Here is an 18,369-nt window from a genome sequence, read left to right on the forward strand (position 1 = left end):
TTTCGAACTCTTATACCTAACAAGTTTGTCATCGGTTGATCTAAGATAACGCCAATCGCTGCCGGGCTAATTAACTGCAGCTCTAGTAGACTCTCGTGGCTAGAATAGTAATTGTTGATCCCGCCCGCAACACGTGGCATGAACTTGTGAGCTTTCTCAAACGAATAAACCTGTGTAGGGAGTTGCTTACGTAAATCTCCTCTTTATTACAGAGCCCCTTTCTAATCACAACCATCAAAGTACCGCCCTTCCAACGATGGCGTCACTACTCCTTGGCGGGGAAAATTTCAGTCACCTCGGAATTCTTCACCAGACTGTTAGCGGTGGCGGTGAACTTTTCCGCCAGTCCCTCCTCGAACGATTGTTTCACCTCGTCCAGTAGCACGTGCGGATTTTCGTTGATCGCATCGTTACCTACCTTCTCGAGCATCGGGTCACCGTTGAAGAGGTTTTTCAGCTGGAAGGAGGCCTTATCGAACTTCAGCTTCAGATCGATCGGCTGGAAGCGGACAAACTCCTTGCCGTCGATTTTTTCCGTGAAGTACTCCAGCCGGAGGATTGCCTTGGTGTCATCTAAAGATAAGAATTATTGGTTATAAAGTGTGAAGAGTTTTTCCTCAAAAAACTTACTGAGCTGAACGCGAATATCACCAGCGCCGCTGATGCGCAGGACCAAAATGTTCATGTTCAGCGAGTATTTGCCCAGGACATCCAACACTGGCAGAATAACGCTGGCGTTAATTCTCCTCTGGCTGAAATCCGTCCTATTTGGAAGAGATTTTTAAAATAATTGTACAATATAATCTACACCATTACAAACTCACTTGAGCTTCTTGATGACAAACTTGGTCGCTCCGTTGATCACCAGATTGGAGAAGTTAGCCGAAAAGGACGGACCACGCTCGATACGAATACTCTCAAGCACGATCGGTTCCATCGGGGGGTGTTTGTTTTCCGAACCATAATTGCCGGAACCGATGTTCGGCCGAATCCGTTCGATCACATCGATAATGCACTTATCCACACTCGGGTCCCTAGTATTGCAAACGGACAGGGCTGGTTCTGGTAAACAAACAAAAATTACAGTTAAGTCGCTTATAATTTGAAGAGATATACAATGTGAACTCCCACCACATTTGAGCAATTATTAGGTCATTATTAAGTTTTAAATTTTCAGGAATGCCTCATCTAACGCTAATAGCTAACATCAGTCAAATCGCCTATCAGTAGTCTACACCGCACAGCGGTCACGATCGATCCGAATGGATCGAGCGTCTGACTAACGCTGTGAAATTAACTTTTTTTTCTCACGTTTTAGTGCTACTTTTCACATCCGCTATTTAGCAGACATCGCCGTTGAAAGATTGCATCTCGGTCCACATCACTTGGGCGGCCCCCGCCTTGCGATTGCATCTGTGTACACTTTTCGCTGAAATTATCTCACGAATCTGGACGTGTGATAAACGGGCAGGCCTAAAAGTTCTACGCTGCGTATAACATCTTATGTGCTAATGACGTTTTTAATCGCTGCTCATTTTTTCTCCCTTATCAGAGGTTTTTAAACTGCTGGGATTCTTCCGTAACACGATTGCACGCGTTAAGTGCTCTGTTTGAAAACAATTATTACACGCCCGCACCGGACGTATTGCAGTTTAAAGTAATGCAAAGCAAAAACTCAACAACAAGCAGTTGAAACTTTGCGTTGAGATCTGAAGCGAAATCACGACATCGTGTTAGCAAACGTTTTTATTTCAATCGGTTCCCCGATTGATCAAGCTATTAGGTTGTTAACCTGCCGGGGGGGTCGAAGTACTAAGTTTTAAGTGAGAACCATTATCTATTTTAGCACTGCAATGTTTAAAACTACAAGCTTGCAGAGTTGCACATTCAACGATTTTTAACCAGAGACATTCAATTCTGGAAGCATTTTTGACCTTTAGAAAATTAAAAGTATCACTAGTCACTACTACTAACCATGGCTCCACCGTGATGCTTTTGAGCGCTTTTTTATGAAGATTCTAGTATGAAAAACTCACTCGTTATTTAGAGTGCTTTGAATTTTTTTTTTGTAATGACAGTTATAGTGATTGGCTGTTCGTGCCTTAGTATCCTGTTGTAAGGCATTTGTACATATTTTTAAAACTGTGTCAGTGTCTTGGAAAAATCGAAACAACTGTGGTCCTTGACCAGTGTCACCGATGCACAGTAGCCCAAAGAGGTAAGAAGGTAAACTCAATTCCATACCGTCTTTCAACTTCATCTTAGTTTAACGAAATCTTCGGAACATTCTTTGTATGAATGACCCGCATAATCTCAAATTGTCAAACGTTTGTCAAAAGTCAAATTGTCAAAAGCTCACCATATTAAAAAAAAATCTCATATTAAGAAAAGGGAGTGGTTTATTTAGCAAAGTTGCAAAAAAATTAAAAATATGGAACTTTGCTCAACGAACCAATGAAGATAAGGTACAAAGTTATAAAGTATTTTAAATCAAAGTAACCTAAAATTTAGTTTTTTCGTGCATAACTTTTATAAGTTACATTTAACATTTAACCTTCTTCTAGAGAAGCATTGCGGCATACAAAACACACGTTTTTGTTGAAGATCAAATATCTCCAGGAATTTTACTTTTCTAATTTTCACACACAAAAATCCAATTTGTTTGGACAATGCCCCTTTAAATCATTTTTGCTAATTGTGCCGTGTCGAATAAATGTTGTGTGAACAAAAAAAAACCATTTTTGCTTTTTCAATAGAACTTTTTTATGATTTTCTACAAATTTTCAACCTTCTACAATATTTTTAACTATAAGAAAGCCCACAGTTTCACCACAAAGAGTTTTTATTTACATCTCTCCAATTCTAACTATCTCCTGTTGCCCTTATTTACGGTAATTCACCTCGTATGCAGGGTGCGGTCGTCAACTCGACTTCTCCGATCGATTTCTTTGCAGACCCCCAGCGTTACGTCGTCCGCAAAGCCGAAGATCACAACCTCTACAGAGAACTTTAGTTTCAACACTTTATCGTACATGACATTACACAACACCGGACCCAGGGTGGAACCTTGTGGTACTCCTGCGGTGATTGGGACACACTTCTGACTCCCTCTGTGTTATAAACTAGTATTTAATTCCGGAATTCATTTTCCAAAAACTTGTACAACGACACTGGAACATGGATGTTCCTAAGCGTGAATGCTATGGAGTCCCAGCTAGTGCTACTGAACGCATTCTTCACGTCAAGCGTGATGATTACGCAAATGCGAATGCCCCTTCCTTTGCGCGGGACTGCCATCTCCGCCGTCTTGCTAACCTCATTCGTAATTCTTGCCTTCTCCTCAACTTTGACACGGCTGTCGCCAAGGACTCTGCCCTTGGCGTGGAAAAAGTCTTTATGATACGCTCCAGCATCCATGGTGATCGCAAGGATTCGTATTGGCACTTACGCATAGCCTATCAAAACAAGCCCTCTTGCTCGCCTTAATCACACTCTTAAGTGCCGGACTTGCAGACCCGAATACTGCACGGCGTTTTACTCTGAGTTCCTCGGTCTGCTCGCGTTGCATCCTCTGTTTTGCACGGAGGTACTCACTGCGAGGTCTGCTATCGCGTCCGTCCACCAGTAAACCGGTGCCTTTTCATTCCTAGGTAGGTCTAGACGGCGTCGCACGTCCGCGATGGTATGGCAACTAATTGATCAACACTCGAGCGAAGCCAACTTCTCCAACCAAGTTCTCTTTTCATTGCCTTTTTATTGGCATCGAAATGCGATGTCATTCAGCCGCGGACGGTTGGAGTGTTGGCTCTACCCGTCGCTCGGCGGCGCACGTTGTGATCTACACTATAGCGAACCGACTAGTGGTCGCTATTGGTGTAGCCATCATCTACCCGCCACTCCGTCATGCCGATGTTCTAATCCACACCATTCCTGCTGAATGTACTTTTGGTCCCAACGTTGGTTTTTGGTCCCAACGTAGGTTGAGCTGTTTCAAAGCTTCCAACAAAACTTGACCCCTCTGGTTCGTACAGCAATTTCCCCACTCAACAGCCCATACGTTAAAAGGACCCGCCAACCCCAACAGCGTTAAGCCCGTCAGCTCCATGGTCGACCATCTGAGTGAACCTTTCGCTAGATCAACGTGGCGGAACGTGGCAACAGCGTATTCTTCGTTTGAGGTTGACACAACCTCCTGAAGCGGGAGCCTGCTCGTCGTCCATACGGCCGCCATGAAATTGTGGGTTTAGTTATAGCAAACAACATTGTAGAACATTCAAGTATTGTAGCAAATCATTATATTAAAAAAAAAAACAATTGAGTTTATGGGGTATTCTATTGATAACTCCACAAAAGTACATTTGAGTAGGTCGATAGAAATATGGCGTCTTCGACAAAGTTCTTGATGTGAAAGAAATGAGAAAAGTAAAATTTGTTACTGTTAGGCATATTAATCACAAAATTGCAATTTCTCGTAAATTGAAATAAAATTATGGAATAACTTCGCTAAAAAAGCAACGGCTCTAAAATCATTTTTTCTTGGATCAAAACAATTCCGATCACATTTTTGCAGCTTTAGAAACAGTGTGTGAATTGGGCTGACTTTGGATCGTTTTCATTTTGATCTTTTGATCTCGTTAGAACTAGCGTAGAAACACCAGTCATGACCGAATAAAATTGATAATTGTAAAAAAGTATCTTAAATTACTCCTATCTCGGAGTCTCCTATTGAAACTGCTGATATTATTCGACAAAACTTTTACAAAATGTAGCAAATAAATGTGCGCATTTTACTTTTAATAAAAAAAATAATTTTAATTTCCCCAATTTACTGTACAGTCTAACGTTTAGGTAAATTGCAAGTTATTTTTCATAAAGCATAACATTGTTTAAGTTTGTTCATTTCTATAACAACTTTTGTTACCAGAATCAGGCAAAACTTACTACAGCACATGGATAAAAAAAGTAGACCAAAGATTGGCTCATATTACCTCGGGGTGATAAGTGTTTCTTACGTAAAACTTTCCGAGAAATACGATGAAACCGTCAAATCTAAAACAAAATTAACTGCATTTGACGAAAAATCCAAATGTAGTTTTAAAATACAAAGATAATCTATCTGGCAACCCTTCCGGTCAAAAACAATATTTTTTCTGGATTCCTTGGTTTATTTTCTTCAAAATTCACCTATCACTATTTTTCAGGTGTCCGTCTATAAATTTTAAAATAAATTAATTCCGAAATTTAAAACTATTTTCGTAAAAATGTTATACCTCGAGATTGGCTCATATTACCTCGGCATGATAGTTGTTTCTTACGTGAAATTTTCCAAGGAACACGATCAAATACTCAAATTTAAAATAAAAATGGCTCCGTTTGCCGAAAAATGTAAATTTAGTTTTCAAATACAAAAATTCTGGTCAAAACATATATTTTTTCTGGATTTCTTGGTTTATTTTCTTCAAAAATCGTCTATCAGTATTTTTCCGACATCTTACGTCTATGAATTGTAAAAAAAAAGAGAGATTTTTAACAAAAATCGCGCGACTGCAATAAAGAGGGGGGTCCTACAGCGCAGGGGGTATTCCAATCGACACCAAAATCAGGATTTTTCCAAAGAGACAGTAGATGAATAATTCCCCCAACTCTGAGCAAAATCTGTGATCGTCGTGTCCAAGTGGCATGTACACTTCGTATGGAATGACCCTTATTTAAACTCAATGGAGAATTTGGTTGAATGCATCCGATTTCCCCGTTGAACTGATTGAATTATATATTTTTCGAAGGAAGAAAGACAAATATCTCTCATCAATAACATGCTATGGCCAAAACCGGTGCTTTTACCCTACTTTATTATTTTGGACCAAATTTAAGACCATTATCCAGGATTTCAGGAGCGTCGTCCGGTTTTTTGGAGAAATTTTCAGACGAGTTTTTATTTTTCTTTTGTTTCTACTATATCTTAGAAGCATTTTTTATCAGCCCTTCTCGGCAAAACTTACTTTAGTTGGACCTTCTCTGTCTAATTAAAATGTTTTGAATCCACATTTTCATTGTTAGCTTTTCTAGCCGTTAGACATATTTTTCAACCATTTAGAGCTTAACCCTCTAGTGCCCAAATTAATTTTCAGGCGGACTTCGAAAAAATCACTTTGAAATTTTATAATCATTTTTTATGTAATGATTGAAGCTTTTTAGAAGTTCAACTGAAAACCGTCTAAAGGCGGCACTGGGCACTAGAGGGTTTCGTTATTTTTTGTTATTCTTTCAAGCCTTTTGATTTTTTCAAGTTGATAGATATTTATTTTTATGTCAACGACTGGTAATGGTTATGCAAGAGTTTTCTGTTTTTTGGCTTTCTCAGTCTTTATGAAGAAAATACACGACAATCTAGCAAAATTGCCCGACGTTTCGGCCGTTTTGGTGGCCTTTTTCAAGGGAAAACTGTATTCAACGTAAAAAGTTACCTAAAGTTACTTTGCTAGATTGTCGTGTATTTTATTCATAAAGACTGAGAAAGCCAAAAAAAAGATAAATATTTATTTGAGATCAATTTTTGAGCTGTTTTCCTGGTTTTGCATTTCTTTGCTCCTTCGAACGCTTTTGTTTTCAATTTGAAATTAAATTCTTTTGTAGCTTTTTCGTTCTTTCACGTTTTTTGGGTATTTTTTTGGTAATTTGTTCACGTATATTTCTGGTCTTTCTGTCTTCTAGAAATTGGAGATTTATTTGAGATTATATTATTTCCATGCTTTTTAAGCCATCATTATTTATTTTTTTAAAATTTGAAAGGGCTTTATTTTTTATTTTTTTTGTTTCGTTAAAATGCCATTTTAGAAATTTTTCTTTCCAATTTCTCCTGTTTTTTTTTCATTCGTATGCTTTCTTTGTATCTTTTAGAGATGTTTGAAAGTTTTTTGAGTTTAATTTGGGATAAATTTTTGAGTAATTGAGTAGCTTTCGGTCTTTTCCTGACGTAAGGTGAATTTAAGCTAAATTTGTCTTTTGATTTTCCAGTTTTCCTGAGAACTTGTTGAAACGAAGTTGTATTTACATTATTTTTAACTTGCTCTTTAAAATGTTTAAAGCTTTCAGCCATTTTGAGCATGCTGAATGCTTTTTGTTTCTACAACTATTATTAGAAGTCAGTTTTTGTTATGACCATTTTTGTATTTGAGAAGCTCCTTTCAGAAATTCTGTGGTAAGTGTTTACTACTTTCTGTTTGACCTCCAATTTCGTTCGACTAGAAGTGCTAGAAGGGCACGCATCTCCTCATCCATCAGTGCTGCCTCTTTTTGGGTTTCCGCGAGAAGTTTTGCCGTTTTGGCTTCTACCACTTTAATGGCACTAGCCGTGGCTTTCTTCTGCCGCTCCTTCTTTTCTGCCTTCATCAAATCAACATGTGTGAATTGCGAGCATAACAGATCAACAACATGGTGATATCAATTTCGTCTAATCCACCGGCATCTTGTACTGCATTGTACACCAAGCGCTGCGTACAAGGCTTTCTTATTCCAGATTCACCACTAGGCACTCCAACGTGGCATTGCCATGTGATAGAATCAAAATCTTCTTAATAAACACGGTCAAGTTAGGAAAGATTTTGCCTGAACCGGCTATCAGATCAGTAAAAATTGATGAAAAACAGGGTATAACTAGTTTGGAGTGTATTATCATTTCAGTGGTTATTGAGATGTCATCGAAATAATCGCCAGAGAATTTTGCGCGCCGTCATGAAAAATCCGACTGGAACTATGAGATGAATCGGAAGACAACTGGGAATCACCCATACAACTGTGTTTCGGGACCGAGCGGCCGGCTAGAAAAGGAAGAAAACCGGAGACAGCTGACCTTGTTAAGGCCCGGAAGGTGTTGGATTACATCAAGCGTAATCCAAGCGTTTCGATTCGCGGCGCGGCTCTGAAGGCAAAGTGTTTCGCCTGGTTTGTTCAGCAAACCATGAAACGAGCTGGGTTTCGTTTATTTTAGGTCCGGAAGGCACCGAACCGGCGGGATCAACAAAACGCGGCGGCCAAATCCGGCGCAAGGAAGCTGTATCGAGAGTGGTTAATGAAACCGTACATCACAATGAGTACCATCAGCCGCGAAATTTACCGCACCAAGTTCCTCCGGAAGCGCCTTTTGCCCTGCGGTCCCTCGGAGGCGAGACATTATTTTGGCCAGACCTGGCATCATGCCATTACGCGCGATCGATGTTGGATTGGTAAGGAGACAGACTCTGGACAAAGTCCCGAAGATGGGCGGTAGCAGCTCGAAACCGGTCGACTAAAAGGTAAATTTTAATGCGTTTTTATGTTGTTTATGTAAGAACAATAAGTGTTGTTTGTCTGGTCTCGCGTCGCGTCGCATAATGTGACCAAAACCGTCAACCCCCAAATTCACCAGAAATTCATCTGGTGAAAACATTTTGGGCCATAATGAAGGCCAAACTTCGAAAATCGTCCAAGGTGTTTAAAGACGAGTTGGAGTTGAAGAAAGAATGGATGTGAGTGCCCCTAAAGGTCGGCTCCACTATTGCACGTAATGTAATGCAACTTGAATAAAGTAATTATGCCGGAACATAATTCATATATATTGGTCTATTCCCTGAAAGTTTCAAGAAAATCCGACCTTAAATAAATTTTTGCCGAAAACTTTTGTCTAGTGCATTTTTATGAATATAGGCCTTACTCAATAGTTTTGAGGCGATATTCAATGAAATTCCCGGTTTTTCCCGGTTCCAAACAATTCCCGAATTTTACTCGGTTTTCCCGGTTGAGTTACCACCCTGTAATCATTCAAAGCATAATTTTTGATTATATTTCTACCGGTTTTTTCTGGAGTATACAGGCGTTTGCAAGTACAGTCAGGTTTTTTTTACGTGGGGGATACGTATCTCGTAAAAAAACCGCGTAAAAAAGCGCGTTAATTCGAAAATCCGCGTAAAAAACCACGTTTTTTTAAATCCGCGTAAAGTAGTCCAGCAAGAAGGGCTTTAGAAAAAACTCGAGACGCTCTAGAACCAGTATTAAAAATTGTCCCCTTTGACAGTCATTCCGGATCTTTCGGTGGGCGGAGAGTATTTTTTTGACTGAGTCTTTTACTACATGAACCCCTAAACGTTTCTGGTTTCAAACCCACGTTAATTCGGGAATTCGCGAAAAATTTTTTTTGAATTAGCGCTGTATCGCGTAAAAAAAACGCGTTAATTCAAAAATCCGCGTAAAAAAATCGCGTCAATTCAAAAATCCGCGTAAAAAACTCGTAAAAAAGTCCGTGTATAAAAATCCGCGTGAAAAAAACCTGACTGTAACCACTCTTATGAGATCAACAAGGCAGCACTTTTTTGTAACAAACATTTTCAACATTCAAACATTTGTTGTTAGTCTCTCTCAACTTCGGAACGGATTAGGAATCAATTTTTGCTTTGCCCTTTTCTGTTCTTTTGGTGAGTTAGCTCAGTTATTTTAGGCAGAGGTTTAATGGGATACTTTCTATTCTGGTCTAGGTGGGTAGTTTTGGGCTGAATTAGTTTTCTTTATTATTCTTTATTTGGCATTTTTTTCCCTTAAAAACAAACTTTTTTTCTTTATAACAAACATCCAGGTAGATAAATATAATAACAAAATAGTCAAAATAATTGCCATAGATAATTTATAACTTTTTAACCATTCCTGTGAAATTTCCTGTGCCATTGTCAAAACGCGTCAACTGAAGTCAAAGTGTAGCATAGTAATTGCTCACCCAGTTCGTCGTTTCAACGTTATGTTTACAAGACAACTAATATTTAAATTCTGAAATTCTGAAAAAATGTCGATGGCTGGGAGCACCAAAATTCATAAAATGGTTAAAAAGCTAGAATCTCTCCTTTTTTACAGTTTAAGCCACACCTGTGTTGATCAGTGTTACCGTGCAATTGTACAAACACCTGATCAAAAATATTCAAATTCATTTTCCGAATTACCTCATAGATTTTCGCGAATTCCCGAATTAACGTGGGTTTGGAACCAGAAACGTCAATTTTTAATACTGGTTCTAGAGCGTCTCGAGTTTTTTCTAAAGCCCTTCTTGCTGGACTACTTTACGCGGATTTAAAAAAACGTGGTTTTTTTACGCGGATTTTCGAATTAACGCGCTTTTTTTACGCGGTTTTTTTACGAGGTACGTATTATAAACACTATATATAGACCTGCGGAGTGGAAGGCAGCAACCCTAGCAACGCTGGTTTTCTATATTGTTGTTATTTGTTTGATACACATTTTTCATTATGTTTATTTTGGCTCGCTCGTTTGACAGTTGTTTTGGCTCGCTGCGATTCAGTCCGCAGGTCTATATATAATGTCTATAGTACGTATCTCCCACGTAAAAAAAACCTGACTGTACTTGCAAACGCCTGTATACTCCAGAAGAAACCGGTAGAAATATAATCAAAAATTATGCTTTGAATGATTACAGGGTGGCCACTCAACCGGGAAAACCGAGAAAAACTCGGGAATTGTTTGGAACCGGGAAAAACCGGGAATTTCATTGAATATCGCCTCAAAACTATTGAGTAAGGCCTATATTCATAAAAATGCACTAGACAAAAGTTTTCGGCAAAAATTTATTTAAGGTCGGATTTTCTTGAAACTGATCCTGATAGAGACTCAGCGGGTCAACCGAAATCAAAAAACTCATATCATTTCATCAGTTCAGAAGTGTGCCGGGTCCTTGAACGATCGCTTTTAGGAATATTTTGTTTTCAGTGCAAACGGGCACGTTTTCCCCAAAAAATGCACGTTTTGAGCGCTAAAAATGGCATTAAAATTTTTTCTGCGGCAAAATGTAACTGTATGTTTAAAAAAGCACGCAAACGCAAATTTAAAAAAAAAGATGAAGGAAATCGGTTCAGTAGTTTTCCCGCAATCAGGATCACGGCAAAGTCATTTTTCGGAAAACACTATTCCGAGATAATCGCGTGTAAAGTTTCAAGTTTTGTTTATGCGGCCGTGGCGAGGCGCGCTGCAAATCGCTCTAACTTTCTTCCTATTGCTCAGATCTTTATGAAAATTTGTGAAAATGTTCTCAAGATGTTGTATTTGAAGATAATGCAATAAAATTTTTTTCGACTTTATGAAAACTAAAAAGGTATATAACCCCTTAAGAGTGATATAAGCACATTTATTTTCTTGTTATACAAAATGTTGCGATTTGTCTCAGAACAGCATAGCTTATTCTTATGTAGCTTATGAACCTATAAACTAAAATGAAATTTGAAACAATGGTATTTATTACAAGAGTCACTTCACGGTGAAATATATTTCACTCTCACTTTTTTGGGCCTATTGCCGGTTCCACCTAAAATAAGGTGACAAAAATTAGCTCCGTGAAGTGTGATAATTTTGTGTGAGGACATTTTTCTAGAAAACGAAATTTTTGAGCCCTTCCGCTAAACAAAATTCGAAGGTAAACTTTTTCCCTTACCTTTCATTGGCCGCAGCTAAAATAATTGTAAGTCCCAGAGAGTCGATTTTTTTCGAGAAAAAAAAAATGATTCGTCTTGTTACTGGGAAATAAATCCAATACATATAAGCAATAGATCACAAATCAATCGATTCCTCATCTTCCTAATCTTCGTGAGATTTCACGGCAGATGTCACTTTGTGACCTTTTTCTCATTAACGTGAGTCCCGTGATAGGGCTGTACTCACTTCACTCTGATTTCACCGTAATAAGCACCAATGTTGATTACTAACATTCCCCTTAAAATTCCTGATGAAAATCTCTGATCTGGAAGGATATCGCCTGTTTCAAAAATTCATGACACACACGATTCCAACTTAGATGTGTAGGTTTCATAAAATTATACGCAGTTTCTCTTTATGCAGTTCAACAGTGCTAAACGGCTTAGACTGAAGGCTCACAAGGGTAGTACCATCGAACAAACATCTCACAATCATATACTATGTATTTTTAATTTTAAGTATTATTAATTTTTCGCTCTTCAATAGTTTTTTTCGATCCCGGCCTCCTTCTTTATAACAGTTTAGTTACATTGTTGTTGTAGTCAATACCACGAAATGTCTACAAAACATAGTGTACATAGTGATGATCACTCGAAATTGTAACTCATAACCAAAACAACTCATCAACGTCACTCTTGCGATTGTGCACTTAGACGCAAATTCTTTCGAAATTTTCATCTATTTGTAGTGTTTCAGGGCTAAAATATTTAGGATGAACTTGAGGAATGTCTGGTGAAGAAACCCGAAGTCGAAACTGTTGGAAAAAGTCTTTTTTTTATACGCTATGGTCATGAAAGTTTCAAGAAAAGTGCGAGCGAGCACAGAACTTTGATTTTGTTAGTAGGGAAATTCTTATCATTCCCGTGCTCGACGCTGTCAGACGTTCGGTGAAATGAACGTTCGGTTGAAATGAGCTAAACTGTGAAATTTCAGGTAAAATGTTTAAAGAGAAGGTAGACTCGCTACACATTTTTTAATGGTAGTCTGATTGTTTTTCAATTGCAACAAGTTTCATCACACATAAATCTTTCATTATTAAATTGTCTGCCAGTTAATTTTGATTATAATCAATAGTTGTACTTCATAAAGATGCGGAAAAGACTTCAGGAAAAAGTTAAGTGATATATAGTACGATAACAGACATGATGAAAAATTTCACATCCTAACTTCCCAACTAACACTGCCTTTAAAATGAATATATACTCAACTCTCGCCAATCCGAAGAGAAAAACTAACCCACAAAATGTTCAAAATAAAATTTGCATACTCTAAACACTTCCACCCTTAAAAGATTCCTCTTTCGCCGGTTTTTCGAACCGGCTCTCTATCATCAATGTCACCAGAAAAATGTTCTCACCACACCACACCACACTTACCGATATAGGCATAGCTGAAGCCTAAGTTCAATATCGCCAACAATCCGACAAGGTGGAACTGCTTCATATTTCTCCACAAACAATTATTATCCTCGCGTCCTTAAAGCTTGTACTTTGAACTAACGAACGAACTAACGAACCAACCGTCTAGTATATTCTAGCGCAACCGCGCAACCGAAAGTCAAGTTCAACACCGTCTAAACCGGTTCGAGCTGGAGCGAAAAAGGATACGCGTTTCGTTTCCGACAGCAGAGTGTGAGCGCGCACGCACGCAAAGTAATTGACCGGTTAATTACGCCAAACAAACTGATCTCGGTCCGGTCGGTCTGGCGTGGTTTTATACACTTCTAGCCGCATCTTTTTGGGTGCCGGCGTCGATGCCGGTTTGCCTCTCGAGCGACCGCAGCGTCACGAACGTCGACCGTTCGCAATTACAATTTTCCACCCGGCGAAGTAGGGAAACCCTAGCGCGGTGTTTGGGATGCTCAGTGATCAGTTTTTTCCTGATCATCGTTGTTCTATGTATTAAGTTTAAAACATAATTTGTGCATTGATTATTGTCATAATTATTTAAGGTTAATAACCTAATTCAGGATCCAGCAGTTTAAGAGACAAGTGGATTGAAAGACTCAAACGGTGCTCGTGAACATGGTCACCGATCATTGCTCTAAGTTGGTGATAATTGCTCCTAGGCTAACATATTCTAAACAAAGTTGTTATTTTTCATGAACTTGCATTAGAGTTTACAGAACGCTAAATAGTATTATTTGAGAAGTCAAAAACTTTAACTAGAATCCAATACGTAATATGATAAAAAACATATAAAAAACCTCCATCTTGTCTTTCTGGATAAAATAATCAGATCGCCAGATAACCTTGACAATTTGGAGCAATGACAGCAAACATCAATCCACTGAAGTAGCATGAAAAGAAACCCCCGTTGCGTGTGCATTTTTTTTTCTTTAACCCCAAAAATATATCCATCAAACCACAAGCTGTCTGAGTTCTGACATTAGTATTGTACACGAGAATATTCGATTTTATTTAATTAACTTGAGCCAGCCACAATAGTGACGCCATTTCGACGTCATTCCCAACCCACCAAAGGCTAGAGTCATCCTCGGAGAATAACCGTGTCGGATCGAAATCCGAATCGCGATCCGTTGATTATGTATAGATATCAAGATTTTTTTGCAGAAAAAAAATATAAATTGCCATATCACCGGGGTTGATTATATCGATCGATTCATCATTCTGTTTCCTTTTTTGTTTGTTTGCTTCTCGACGTAAATCGCGAAAAGAGATGCGCAGCAACACCCGCGTCTAGGTTGATGTTAAGTGGATAAGGCACCATTAGTTGCATTAGTGAGGCATTCCTTCGGCACGCAGTTGTGAGTATGGTCGGATGAACCCTCGAGCTGCCAAGTTTTGTTGAAAAACAAAACAGAAAAAACTCAGCAGTGACACTAAGTTCAAGTCGACTTTGCTGCGTTAGCTGCATTTTGTTTTGTTTCTTTTAGCTCACCTTGAACTTGTTTTTGGCTCATGGACAACCAAGGGTTGCGTTTGTTTTGATTTTACCGGCAGCCGGGTACTGAAGCCACACTACGCTTTGTTTCGCAGCAGTGAAGAAACGCAAATTTTGCACTTACTCGAATTGCGAGTTAAAAAACGTTGTTCGTAGCAGATATGAATCAGACAATGTTTTGCATGCGCGAGGGGTTAAGTGGTTTCTTGATAAGATAATTCCTATTTCCTACCAATAAGTTTCCGTTTCGGATGTTCTGAAATGATAATAATTTCCTTTAGATAAAATAAGAAGTGGATTCTAGCTTCACTATTTGGTATGTATTCTATACTGAATGACAATTGCTAAGAGTGCATGACAAAAGTCACGAGCCCCAGCGGAAATCTCTCAGTAGAACCCGTCCCTGGTAGAATCCAGTCGCTAAGATAATATTCAATTTAATAATTACCGACAAGTGATTTTTTTTCCATTGCCTGTCGGTGGTCAATCAAGCGAACGTGCAAACTGTCATGTAGCTGGAGCAACTTACAGCAAATACGACCATAGTAATTAGATTTTATCGTTGTATTTCACACTTCTCTAACGAACATTTTACTGCATATAGATATTTCACAGCATCCAGTACGGGACTTCCATCTATTCAGATTCCTGGTAATTTTGCTCGTTCTTTCCCATACTTTCAGACACAAATTAATTTCCTCATCTCGTGTCCTATCAAAACGTTTTTATTATCTGCACATAGAAAAACACAACATACACCACAATCAGACAACCCAGCGTTAGGCACTCGAGCGCACTCCTAATCCACAGCCTTCTCGGGAAACATCTCATCGAGGGTTGCGTTCTTTAGCAAATTGTTCGCGATCGCGGTGAACAATTTGCTCAGATTTTTCTCCAACCCCGGTATCAATTCGTCCAGGAAGATGCGCGAATTTTCGTTGATCACCTGATTGCCCACCTTCCCCAGCACCGGATCCCCGTTGAATAGATTGGCCAGCTGAAACTTGCCGTCGTCGACCTTCAGCCGGATGCCCAACCGGTGGAAGCGGACATAGTTTTCACCGTCGGTGTTTTCCGTGTAACCGCGGATACGAGCCGCGAGCCGTACGTTTACTGGAACGATTATAAAAACGAGAGACAACCGGGGGAAGAACCCACTCTTAATTGATGTTTTGTTTACCCTAAAAAAAAAATAAGATACACGCAAAAGCTGGCGAATGATGTGCTGCCGCTTAATGTAGGTTGGTGAATTTTGACAGCTTGTGAAACTTGTTAGCCGCACCGGAAGATGTTATCATGAGGGGCGGATGAAATTATCTACTGATGAGTTCGATTGTGTACTTAATAGTGATGTGTTCCCGACTTAAATCGCAACAGAATAGTGAATCACACCTGGCACCGGTAATGTAATTTGCTTTTGTAATGAAATGAGCGTATGGTTTAAGATGTAAATTAAGATCATTGTCGTTTTGAAAATGAGGGGTATCGTAAATCAATGACCATGGTTTTAGACTAAAGTTGACCAAATTTCAAAACAATTATGAATTCTGAGAAATTATTATCAAAAAAATACAACAAAATCTTGATAATTTTGTACTATAACCAGAAATTAAAAAAAAACACCTTGTATTATAATCAAAGAAACAAACAAGTGGAATTTGAAAGAATAAAAGGTTGAAGGTCATAATTATTTTTTTTTAAATCAGTTCTGATTGATGAATTCTGAAATAATGCAGATTCTACTGAAAAATCACGAGTAGTTCTAAATTTACAAAAAAGCCTAATTATTCAATTTCAAAAATAGCAACAATCATTTACAGTATTCTGGAAGCTTCAGCTTCAGCTTAGCTTAGCTTAGGAAGACTGTCCTTAGTTTCACTCCGTCGAACCAACAAAATGGAAAAATTAACCAGACAATAGGTGCTTGTGACTAGCATTTCGTTCTCATTGTGCAATTTTCACTGGTTCACAATTCTTTTTACCGCTGACCAATAACGACGCTGGCCACGACCAAGAGGCAGTACTTTTTGGGAAGCAAAAGGATGATGATGCCCGTTTTGTTTAGAGATCGTGGGTTCCAGTGCTCAGGGATAGGGATTGTATTGTAATGAGTGCGGCATTAGGTGAAACTAAAATCCGAAGACCACAAAGCTTATTGAGCGAACTAAAAACCTATTAGGCTAACTTGCAAGCAATATGTGATGCCCTGGATATATAGGTTATAATTTATATTTTAGGACAGTCGTTAAAATTTCGATATATTCCATGCCAATTACATAGAAAGTATTAACATTTATAGTGTTCGGGAAGTTTCATAGAACTGAAACGAAGATTCAAAAAAATCTTAAGGCATATTGCGTAATTAGTAATTAGAAGGATTCTGAAAGTTTACGAAAATCCAAACATCTCGTAACTTAAACGAATTCAAAAATTAACTCACATTAAAAAGTCTTTAAAATACTAAAATAACCCAAAAAGGTTGAATGTTTTTGAAAGAACCAAGATAACTTGCATGAATAACAGTGCAACAAAATAACAGTGCAACAAAAATTAACTTTTTTCTGCCTTGGCTTCTATATATATTTTTTTGTGTATTTTTATGCAAAACTAAATTTCCCCGAGTTTGAACATATTTCAACTTAAGAGACAATAATGGCGCCATTCTGAATTTTTGAGAAACCGGTAATTTTTGTGGTTTTGTTTCGATGCCATTTTGTTTTGAGGCCAAATATCAAAATTCTAAGAGTTTGTCCACATAATAGCATCTTTTTACCCATCTTTTGAAAAAAACAGATCTTAAATCGGACAAAAACTGAGCTCAAAACGGTGATTCTACGAAATCGGGTTTGGCATGGTTTTAGTATATTTCACAAAGCAAAATAATATCGATTATTTCTGAGCATTAATGGTAATTCGCTACTATCTTAAAGTGGTAGACAAATTATATCTTATTTTGAATAAAAAAGTCTCAGAAATCGAATGGTAGGTGTCTGATCTACGTAAAATGTCAGCAGATAAACCAATTTTTGTATTGTAGGGAAATTGGGGCAAAATCGACATTTTGCTGACATTTTACGTAGATCAGACACCTACCATTCGATTTCTGAGACTTTTTTACTCAATATAAGATATAATTTGACTACCACTTCCAGATATTAGCGCATTACTATTAATGCTCTACATACTCGATACTATTTTGCTTTGTGAAAAATACTAAAACCATGCCAAAACCGGTTTCGTAGAATCACCGTTTTGAGCTCAGTTTTTGCCCGATTTAAGATCTGTTTTTTTTTTTTCAAAAGTAGGTAAAAAGATACTAATATGTGGACAAACTCTTAGAATTTTGATATTTGGTCTTGAAACAAAATGGCGTCGAAAAAAACTCAAAAATTTCCAGTTTCTCAAAAATTCAAAACGGCGTCATGATTGTCCCTTAAATTGAAATATGTTCAAACTCCGGGAAATTTATTTTCGCATCAAACTTCATCAAAAAATCATACATAGAAGCCAAGACAAAAAAATTGTTGTACTGTGTAATCATAAATATTCCTCCGAAACGAAATGAAGAAATTTTTGAAATTTCCTCGTGGTTTTAAAAACAACGATTCGTGTCTTCAAAACTATGAAAAAGAAAACATAAAAGCAAAAGAACAGACAGAAGCGTTATGAAAAATTTTAAAACGACATACAGAATCCTCATTCATTCTCCCCTATTTTCCGTCGGTCTAGTTCCGCCACTGATGTTGTGCCAATCACCGACGCCCTGGGACCGGTGTACAGTGGTTGGAAAAGACTGAAATCAGAGCGAAATTAATAACTACTAAGGGTTGCCTTCTAGATGAACGATGTCTTCTCGAATGTTGATCCTGAAACTATTTGCCAATTTTCAATAATGGCAGTGTAGTTCAAAATTTCACCGCTAGAGCGGCGCTGTCGATAATTTCTCAAGGAAGCAAAATGGAA

At 38.2% G+C, this 18,369-nt stretch overlaps 1 protein-coding gene across 1 annotated transcript in view; it reads right to left on the reverse strand.

The window, feature by feature from the left end:
* Positions 1–182: 182 nt before the first annotated feature.
* The window catches only part of LOC129731108 (uncharacterized), a 33,825-nt gene continuing 15,638 nt past the window's right edge, over positions 183–18,369 (reverse strand). Inside the window, exons 4-6 of the mRNA XM_055690874.1 lie at positions 825–1,062; positions 631–764; positions 183–573 (exon numbers count right to left, since the gene is read on the reverse strand). Coding sequence (XP_055546849.1) covers positions 266–573; positions 631–764; positions 825–1,062 — 680 coding nt within the window. The 3' untranslated portion in view covers positions 183–265. The remainder of the gene's footprint in view (positions 574–630; positions 765–824; positions 1,063–18,369) is intronic.

This window comes from Wyeomyia smithii, chromosome 3 (assembly GCF_029784165.1).
Source record: "Wyeomyia smithii strain HCP4-BCI-WySm-NY-G18 chromosome 3, ASM2978416v1, whole genome shotgun sequence".
Lineage (NCBI taxonomy): Eukaryota > Metazoa > Arthropoda > Insecta > Diptera > Culicidae > Wyeomyia > Wyeomyia smithii.